The sequence below is a fragment of the Octodon degus genome, unplaced genomic scaffold (assembly GCF_000260255.1).
Source record: "Octodon degus isolate 3935 unplaced genomic scaffold, OctDeg1.0 scaffold00071, whole genome shotgun sequence".
Taxonomy (NCBI): Eukaryota; Metazoa; Chordata; class Mammalia; order Rodentia; family Octodontidae; genus Octodon; species Octodon degus.
The window spans coordinates 3,509,377-3,519,568 of NW_004524647.1; the positions used below are offsets into that span (position 1 = coordinate 3,509,377).

At 39.8% G+C, this 10,192-nt stretch overlaps 1 protein-coding gene across 3 annotated transcripts in view; it reads right to left on the minus strand.

Annotated features, from left to right (window-relative positions):
- The window catches only part of Mlh1 (mutL homolog 1), an 81,307-nt gene that overhangs the window by 50,681 nt on the left and 20,434 nt on the right, over window positions 1–10,192 (minus strand). For all 3 annotated transcript variants that reach the window (XM_023719779.1, XM_023719780.1, XM_004635249.2), the window contains exons 5-10: window positions 9,640–9,712; window positions 7,732–7,823; window positions 6,172–6,214; window positions 5,977–6,065; window positions 3,955–4,067; window positions 1,558–1,651 (exon numbers count right to left, since the gene is read on the minus strand). In XM_023719779.1, the coding sequence (XP_023575547.1) occupies window positions 1,558–1,651; window positions 3,955–4,067; window positions 5,977–6,065; window positions 6,172–6,214; window positions 7,732–7,823; window positions 9,640–9,712 (504 nt within the window). The remainder of the gene's footprint in view (window positions 1–1,557; window positions 1,652–3,954; window positions 4,068–5,976; window positions 6,066–6,171; window positions 6,215–7,731; window positions 7,824–9,639; window positions 9,713–10,192) is intronic.

A 10,192-nucleotide genomic window follows, 5' to 3' on the forward strand; every position in this document is an offset into this window, starting at 1 on the left:
TATCCCTTTTGTTTAGTCCTGTCAGAGGTGAATATTCTATTGGCATCTAAATACCACAGGTGTTTGAATTCAGCTAAACAATACAACACTGTCTAGCAGTCTACAATATTAGTGGGTTATCCTCAGAAGTTATTGACTTGAGCCTTTTACAGCTCGTCGTAATAATATGGATTTACTTTATATACCTCGTTTTTATACTTTTCTGCTGGATGGTAAAGACCAAGATAAAGAAAGACCTATATACCAAGAAATGTAACTTTTGTATCTGATAAGGTCAGTCAAGTATCCTCAGGATTTATCCTGTAGCCCTGTACCGTATTTTGTAGATCCTTTGTCAGTGTCAGCCATGAAGATGAGTCATGGCCATTGTTTGACCAATTAGCTCTCTGTGAAAGCCTGAGAGAATGTTTTTGTGTTCCATGTGCCTCTCCCCAGGCACACTATATATCATCGATCACATTCCTCTGTGGTTCCATAATCTTCTTGATCAGAAAATTTGGAGCACAACTGAGTTACATGTTGTTACAGTACAGGTTCTCCTATGTCCCGAGTCTTCACTGACCTTGAAAGGCTAGGGCCAAAATGTTGGCTGACCAGCCCTTCCTTTTCTCCAACTTTGAGCTGCTAAATTAGGCTGTTAACCCTCCAGAAGAGAAGCTTATTATTAACCTGCTTATATGCAGTTTGGTTTACCCTGTCTGTCTAAATATCAAACATCTTTGGCATATCATGGAACAGGTATTTTCCATCAAATATTGGTATGTTGAACTTTAAGTCTTACAGAATATGAAGGGAAAATAATTTTATAAAAGTAGAAATAAGCATTTACATATTTTTACAAAGAAATTTAGAAATCTAACCATATACAGAATTGTAACAGGACAGACCTGTGACATTTTTTTTCTTATTCTTGTCTTTTTTTTTTTCATTTATTACCCCCCCAAAAAAAAAAACCTTTACTTGAGAGACATTATGGCAATAAATGTATGTCATGACAAGAAGTAGATATTTAGGGGCTGGAGAGATGGCTCAGTGGTCTAAAGCACCTACTTAGAACAAGCTTAGCAAAGCATCAGGGACCGCAGTTCAATCCCCCAGCACCACATGCCAGCCAGCCCCGCCCCCTGGTGGGCTGAGCTGGCCACACACACACACACACACACACACACACACACACACACACACACACACCTCTCTCTCTCTCTCTCTCTCTCTCTCTCTCTCTCTCTCTCTCAAATAAATAAAAAAAAATAAAAAAATAAAAAAAAAAGAAGTAGATATTTAGAAGACCAGGATGGCAGGCCCTCCAAGCGTGACCCCTCTATTACACATCGCCATCCTCAGTGCAGCCGCCTGGCTCACAGGCACCAGCATATAGAGTTAGTCAGGGTAAGAATCTCACCAGCCAACCGCTAGTCTCAAAAACCTGCTGATGTACCCCAGGACCACTGCCCCACCAATCTCGTACGTACAAATGCATAAGCCCTTCTCCTTTACAGAGGAGATCATAACAGAATTTTTGTTAAGTCTTGGGTAATGAGTTTGATGCTACATTACCTGAGATATAGGAATGGGTGTGTGTTTTTAGGCAAATATGCTGCATACACCGTTTCTATGGCTTTTCTCAATGAAGTTGATTCTACCAGACGATCTAAAAAATAAAAAGAAAGTAACCACATAAAAACTGTCCTTGCAGGTGAGATCACAGGTGAATATCCCTGTGAAACCATGAAACCACTGCAGGAAGAATGATGCACAATGCAGGGCCTCAGGAACAAGGGTCCCTTATATGTCCTACCACTTCCCCACATCTCACTATGCCTTGGAAGTTCTCCTCTCATCAAGTAGCAGAAAAGATGAAAGGGTAGTAATATTCTGCCTGTCTACTTCCTTTCCCCTTGATCAGCCTACACAGCAGACTCAGATTTTTTATTCTGCAAAGACATGTCAGTTATTTATCACATGTACCAAGTGCTTGGAGACTACCTGCTGGCAAATAATTCCAAATCCAAATGGTTACCACTAGTATAGAAGCGTGCGTGCTGAAGGGCGCAATGAGAGCGCAGTTAACTCTGCTCAGGGAATTCCAACAGTGGGTTATTCGTGCTGGGCAATGAAGGGGAAGAGTGAATTTTCCAGAATTTCAGGCAATGCAAATGGCTGAATGTATGCTTGAAGTAAATGACTTAGGTTTGAAGGAGACAACAGTTTTGCAGGAAACAGTAAAGACTGGGAGAAGTAAAACTAAAAGCAGAGGAAGATGTATGTTCAGAAAAGTTTTCCTTTAGCTCTACAGATTTTAGATTACTGGCTAATGATCTGTCTGTTGTCTTGTGTAACTGTAACACAGGATGCATCACATCTTTGTATTTTCAACGAGAAGGTGTGATCTTACTGATGAGACTATAATTCTTGAGTGCTCACCACTTCTACAGCCCCTTCAATAATGTCCTTGACTCAGTAACACACGGCCTAACCACACAGGCCTGGAGCTTGTGTGGGCACCTGACAAAAGGACAGCTGGAGCCCCTCTGCTGAGAAGTCGGAATGGACACAGGTCAAAGGAGTATTCCTTGTCTGTGTAACCTAAATGAGGCTGCATAATGCATAGACAACAAGGGGCAGGTATGCGTGAGAACCTGGCCTCTCTCTGTGATGGAAACTTGACAATGTGAGCAGATAGGCAGGTGTCAGTGCAAACGCTGTTAGGCAGCCCAGTAGAAACATGGCCACAGACAGTTAGATGTCACTTAAAATGATTTTCCTTTGTCTGCTTAGTTGCCAAAATGTGTTGCAAAGCTGTTACTCTTCACAGTTAGGAAAAACTAATGAAAACCCCTTTCTGAGCCTTCTATATAACAGGCTCTGCTATGTATATCAGGCTGAAGCCCTTCCAGTGTAGCAGCATAAAACTATGCTAATATAAGTGAGTTTACAGACTATAAAATGATTGGTCCTCTCTTCACTCTTCCTGTATTGCTCTGAACAACTATAAAACATGCACAAACAGATATTTATAGCTGGTGAACTGCTAAAAGGGGGAATATATTGTTTCTGGTACCAAACAAATAAAAAGCTACCAAGTTATTATGAAATCCTTTAAACAAGAAAGGTAAAGACCTTGTGAGATTTAAAATAATGAGGAAAACAGAAGATAAGGAAAGATGCATCTTGTGGAGGGATAATGGAAAATTAAGCAACTTGTTGCTCTCACTATCAAAATCCTGCAATAGATAATTAGGTTCGAAAGCAGAATGCAAAACAGTACGCACTTAGAATCATACAAAGAGTACATCAGCAGGGAGGGGGATATGCACCAGAAGCAAAGGTGAGAAAAATCTAAACTCACTTAGCTAACTGTTTCCCTAAAGCGGCTCTTTACGTCACAAATTCATTCTCTACAGTGAAAAATCTCAGCAGGTATGGTGATGCAGGCCTACAACTCCAGCATTCTGGGAAGCTGAGACAGGAGGTGGCCAAGTTTGAGCCCAGCCTAGGCAACTTAATGATTTGTCAAGACCATGTCTCAAAATAAAAACTATAAAAAAAAGAGCTGCAGATATGGGGATGTATTTCAGTGTAGGCCCTGAATTTAATCTCCAGTACTCTGCACTGCTCCCCATCCCCCCAAAAAGGGAAGGAATAAAGAAAAATTTTAACGGTCTTAGCATTCAGGTTTTTTTTTTACCTAAATGACAATGACTTTAGGCAAGGCACCTCTCTCTGTGTTTTGCAGTGCAGTGTCAAATGATAGCCCTTAATCTAAGGGCAGAGAAAAGCTCTGCCTAGGAAGTGCTTCTGAAATCTCTTTATTCTAACAGGTAAGAAAGGTACAATGGACTGCAGGACAAAACTCAGAAATTCTCCCTAATCAAACTACACTTTGACATGAAATTTCAGGTTTCCATAAAATTCTCTGTGCATATACTCTCACTTTGGTTCTTTTTCACTTACGGTTGATGAAGAGTAAGAAAATGCACTTCTTCACTGAGTAGTTTGCATTAGATATGTAGCCATTCATTTTGAAAGCCAGGGTTTTATCCTCACATGCAACTTCTATCAATTCTCTAGTTAAAAAAGAGAAATTGTGAGACTTTTTCTTTTTTTGAGACTTTTTGAGAAGAGTAGAAAACTCGAACAGTATAAAAGAACCAGGAAACACAGGGCTCCTTCCCATCAACTCCGTCTAATGAAGACCTCAGAGACCCGAGTTCCTCTGGACCTGCCCATCTGCCTATGTATCCCACTGTCCACCCACCTAACAATCCACCAACACTGCTGCCCACTTACCCACCAGTCAGTGGTTTCAAGTACATGTACTCTGCACCAGACACCACTATCACTGCTGGAGTATGATGAGCCTAAGCTCTAAGACTGTATTTTGCTGAAAGTTTTATGCATCTTAGTAACTAAATCCCATATGATTTCAAGAAAAACTCACCTCTGCTGAATTCCTTCCTGTAATGAATAGCACCAAAAGGGGGTTGCCCGGAATGTTTATTAGGAAGAGGAAGTAAAGGTGAAAAACTGGTTGTAAGACACATCACACTGATTTCTAACTGAAGACCTTCCTAAGGTCCCTCTGCCTGCAGAGCTCTACTTCTAATCTACTGACAGCTAATGAGTTCCTATTTATCCTTCATTTCTCAAGAATTATTTCTTCAAATAGCCCTCTCCAGCTATACCTCTCCCTTACTCTAGAGCGATGATGATGACGAACCTTTTAAACTTTGCAATGATGCAAACAGCCTGCTAGGGCATACGAACCACGGATTGGCCACCACTGCCTTAGTGATTCTCCTATCATGCCCAGCAGTCTTCCTTGCAGGCAGTAATCACAACATGCTAATGAACGGCAAATCATCTCATGTGTCTTTTCAACTACAGGATCTTCTGAAGACAGTAATTTCTGTTTTACTTACTACATTACCTATGTACAGAACCTAGTGAACAGCTATGTTCACTCAGGGCTTGCTGGATGGATGGTGAGAGCTTTAACTGCAGTACTGTGACCTCTGAGTGTATAGGCAGACATACAGCTTGCCATGTTCCACACACACAGTGAACCAGGAAACCCTTAAAATGTCTCAAGAGGTCAGTGTTCAGGGAACCTGCTTTAGAAAATGCTGCATTTGAGGATGCCTAATCTCTTCCAGTCTAGGAATTTTCCAGTTTTGAGTCTAAAAAATTTAGTCAAGGTCTTAAGTGTTACACTGTAGAATATAGTTCTCCCTTTACTCTGGAAACACAATTTTAAAACATTCATTCATTTATACATAATAAGAGAGGGTAATAAAAAGTAAATTGTTCCCTAGTTGGGAATTTAATTTGGCTCAATAATGAATACTTTGTTTTTCAAAGTAGAAAGCTACTGTGAGGACAGCTGCTTTTCAAGATTTTTGTGGAACATGAAGTCAGGGTCGTCTCATTCTCTATGATCTCATGCACGCCTGGCATATAGAAGCATCTCAGTATTCTTCCCTTCAGATTATCACACAGTTACTTTGGGCTTTGTAAAGTCCTGATGTCCAGCTGGTAATCTGTGATGGAAAGGACAGTATTTACATGTGGATGGGAGCCCCAAGAGGAAAGTCCATACTATGGAGTTTCTGTCCTAGGCTTTCCATGATGATGAAGACTTGGTGACACTGGCAAATCCAGTCTGTGAGGACCTAATCTCTGACTTTTAGCACAAAGCCTGGAATATGAGAAACAAGTAGTAAAATGGAATGATAAATAAAATCCTAAAGTGATGACAGTGGAAATAAGAGGAAAAGTGGCATGTACCCAAGAAGTGTTGATTACAAGAAATAAAGCCTTCATTAAAAAATTGAAGCATGAAAACAACTCTGCATATTTAATTAAAGCTAACTCTTAAAGCAAGTCTTATCCTAACAGATTCCAAAATAATGTAATTAGATGTTAATCACGATAATGAATGCAATGTATTTTTTGACATGTAAGTTAACAACATACCTACTAACAGCATTTCCAAAGATGCAGCGAATATTGTCCACAACTGTGGCACCAGTGAGTGTTCTGATGTCAGCAACTGTCTCACCTTGCTAATAAAAGAAGATACAATGACTGTTTCATAGTTGTGACAGTCAAATTAGTAAAATCTTGTTTCTTGTCCTAACACAAAACCAACCCTTAAAACCAAGAACTTACTTTCTTAACTGAGAAACTAATGCCTGAGTTGTGTATTGAATACCTAGAAAGCAAAACAAAATGAAACATAAGCAAAAACTACCAAAATGACAAATGTCAGAGCTCCCTTTTAGTTAAGCAAATTGGCAGAGCTAAGCAATTTAAAGTTATATATAAACAAAAATATCTTAGTATACCCTATCTTATCCTCAGAAAAATACACTAGCAGAGACTTTACAGAGACAGCAATACTAAATGTGTGTGACTGAATCAAATAGTTCTCTTTGTTCCTATTTTTAGCAAGTTACTGCTGACCGGACTCAAAATACCTTCACACAACCTCTTCTGAAGTTTTATTTCCAGTGTCCCGAAAGGGCTGTGTTGCCCCTGGGACATCTTGAAAAGCCTATTGTAACAAACCTGCACATTTTCACTCTCTCTCACAGACATCAACACCAGATTCTTCCTTGCTTGTAACTCTTGTGCCAACATCTTATAAGCTTTTCTTGGTTGGCTGTTACCCATTACTATTCACTCTATCATCTTCAATAACTGAAAGATTATATGCAGCAAATGCATTTATGAAGAAACAGTATTTTATTTCCCATACCTAAAAGCAACAGTCAACTAGAACTCCTCTGCAATGGGTAATCAAAATATATGGTAAATGTTTAAATTTTTTTTAAAAATCAGAACAAAAGACAGTTGCCATGGATGAAGGGCAATGTGTCTTATACTATAATACATTTAAAAAAAATCTAAACAGTCACTGTATTTTGTAATCACACCTTGATTTTAGGAGCTGACACTGGTCTACACATTTCCAGGGAAAAACAAACGATGTATAAGTCTATGTCATTTTATTATGGGCAAATTCAGTTTAGATTTTTAAAATAATACTAAACAATTAACACATCTATATTATATCTCAAGGACATAAGGGTTCAGAGAGCCTATGCTGGAGTCATGTGCAGCAGCAAATGAAGTCTCCCATTGGCATAATGTTTTCACCTGCCTTGAATCCCTTCTCTTCTAACAGTCTGTAAGCGTCCTTCAGGAAACAACCTCGGTCCCATTCTCTCTGATGCACACTAGACAGAACTGTCAATCAAGAAGGCTTCACTTCTTAGGCAAGGGCACAGGATCATACGACCCAAACTATGCCAATCAGATGCACTCCTGGAACCGTTCAAAAGCAGGGCTGGGCAAAGAATCAAAACTACTGGGGCCAGGCCACAGCACTACATCCTTGAAACAACCCTGGTTCTTATCCTCTTCCAGGAGCAGCTGTCCATGCCTCCTTCTGCTTGGAAACTCCTGGCCTTGTAGTAAGTTTCTTTTTAACTCCAGAAGCTAAGATCATTTTGTTTTGGCTGCATCAAAGAACCCTCCTGACAAAGAGACCAGCCTGGGAAAATGAGGAAAAGCTCAGAAGGGATGAATAAACCCCGACTAGAACAATATATAGGATAGTTCTGCTGTTTACCATGTAGTTCAGCAACTGTCCTTAATGTATAAGCACCAGCACACATTCCTTCAATGACAAATTGCAGAAACCCACTGCCAGATTTTGAACTGTACCTGCCAACAACTTCCAAAATTTTCCCATACTCTTCACTTGGATTTTTTAAAGCTTTCCTTCTGGTGGTTATGTTATAAAAAAGGTCCTCCACCTGAACAAAAGATTAATTTTCTTGTCAATTTTCAGAGTTACATGAAAAGAAAGGCTAAAGTTGTCTAGTAAAAGCTGGAACATAAGGTAATGATTTAAAGACATTTTGCTAACAGCACAATTCTAAGCACTGAATAGGGAAAAGGGAAAGAGTTAGGGCAACACTGGAAAAGGAATTAAAGGATAGGTTTCCTGCCTCCCACAATAATGCATTAACTTCTCAAACATGTACCAGGAGTTTATCTCTGTCAGGCCCATGGCTTTGTGCTAAAAATATGAATACAAATTCTATTTTATCATTCTTTTTATAGGAATACCAAAGTGAGTCTTTAACAGGGCTTGTGCTGCAGCGCAGGTATGTCACTACACAGGAGAGAGCCCTTCTAGACAAAAACCCAATAGTGGCTGCAGGGAGCTGCTTAGGTAGCAGATTGCAGACCTGTGTCAGTGAGGGAGAAGGCTCAAAACTTGCTATGAAGGCTGTGTATACAAATAAGGGCCCCAGGGCTGGTGAGATGGCTCAGTGGTCTAAAGCACCTACTTAGAACAAGCTTAGCAAAGCACAGGGACCACGGTTCAATCCCCCAGCACCACATGCCAGCCAGCCCCGCCCCCTGGTGGGCTGAGCTGGCCACACACACACACACAAATAAAAATTAAAAAAAAAAAAAACAAAAAAAACCAAATAAGGGCCCCAGAGCCCACCCTTCCAGATCCTAGCCACCCCAAGGAGACCCCTTCTTGAAAAAGGCAAGAGTAATATCTGAAGTGTGGGAGAAGGTGAGGGGCACCATGCTTCCTGCGAAGACAAGTTTTAAATAATTTAGTGAGACAATTTATAAACAATTTGATATCACATGCTGTTCAAAGATATTTTTCAGGGGCCGGGGAGATGGCTCAGTAGGATAAGCGCTTGAATGGCAAACGCAAGGATCTGAGTTCAATCCCTGGTTCCGCCAAAAAAAAAAAAAAAAAAAAAAAAAAAAAAATTTTCAAATTAAGGAAGATCATAACATTCTGGAGATCATTTGGAGTTCCTTGAAGTGACACTGTGGTCACCTTGGCAAGGCTCCCTCTTTTTTTTTGGGGGGGGGGGGACCGGGGATTGCACTCAGGCCCTTGCGTTTGCCAGGGAAGCACTTATTCCACTGAGTCATCTCCCAGGCCCCAAGGCTCCCTCTTAACATGCATCACAAAGCACATGTCCACTTCTGCCTCCTGCATGCTTCATTGTATGCAGGAATTAGAAGAGTAAGACTGGCCTTCAGTGGGTCCTCTGGCTTGGATTAAGGGTAGAGGGGCAGGAGGCATCACATGACAGCAGGGTACACAGGATCAGAGTACACAGGGACTGAAATGCTATAGAAATAAGGCAGCATATTAGACTTCTTACCAACTAATGACACTGTTAAATGAACTACAAATACACTCAGAGGCAGGTATTCTGTGTTTGATTTGATAGATGAGAAAATTAAGTCACAGATATTGAGTGACTTGCCTCCAGATGCACAAGCACTGACTGACCAGGCTCAGACTCCAGCCCATGTCTTCTGGAGCCAACCTTAATGCTGTCCTCTGGCACTGATTTCTGCCCTCCTGATAAATAATCTCCCTGGGTCTTACAAAAGGGGATGGGCTACCGTGCTACAAAACCCAATGAGTTTTTTTTTTTTTTCACTTAGAGAATTATCTTTTGGGCTTCTCTTAATAAGAATTCATTTTATTATCTCAAAAGCTCACAGCCAATTTTATTTCTTATGTCAATATTTATACAAAGCTCTTTTCCACCAATTTACATCCCTGTGTAGCATTCTTACCGTGATTTGGGTCCCCTGATTGCCTGCACATGGCTTAGGAGGTGCTTTCAGCTTTCCATCTGAGTAGCTCGCTCTAATTAGAAAATACATGATTGTTAGTATCTCATAGAAATGTTTATTGAAAGGATAAACAAAGAATATTATACTAATAAGATTAAACATAGTCACACTATATATATTACTTTATAGTCTTTTTTTTTTTTTTTTCAGAACCAAGGATTGAACTCAGGGCCTTGTGCTTGCCAGGGAAGCATTTATTCCACTGAGCCATCTCCCCAGCCCCAATCTTATAGTCTTAATTACTATTTTATTTTCCATTTTCATAATCATTTTAATTGATTTTTTTATTTTTTTTTGTTTGTTGTTTTGTTTTTTTGTCTTTTTTTTATTTTATTTTATTTTTTTTTTTCAAAGTTTTATTGACAAACAGATAGCAATGAGAAAGTTTCAAATCATATCGGAAGGACAGTTTCAACAAATAATACACTGCATATATTCTTCTTAGTGGTTAATTGCTGTACAAGATGCGGACTTGTGATCCCATTTACAAACA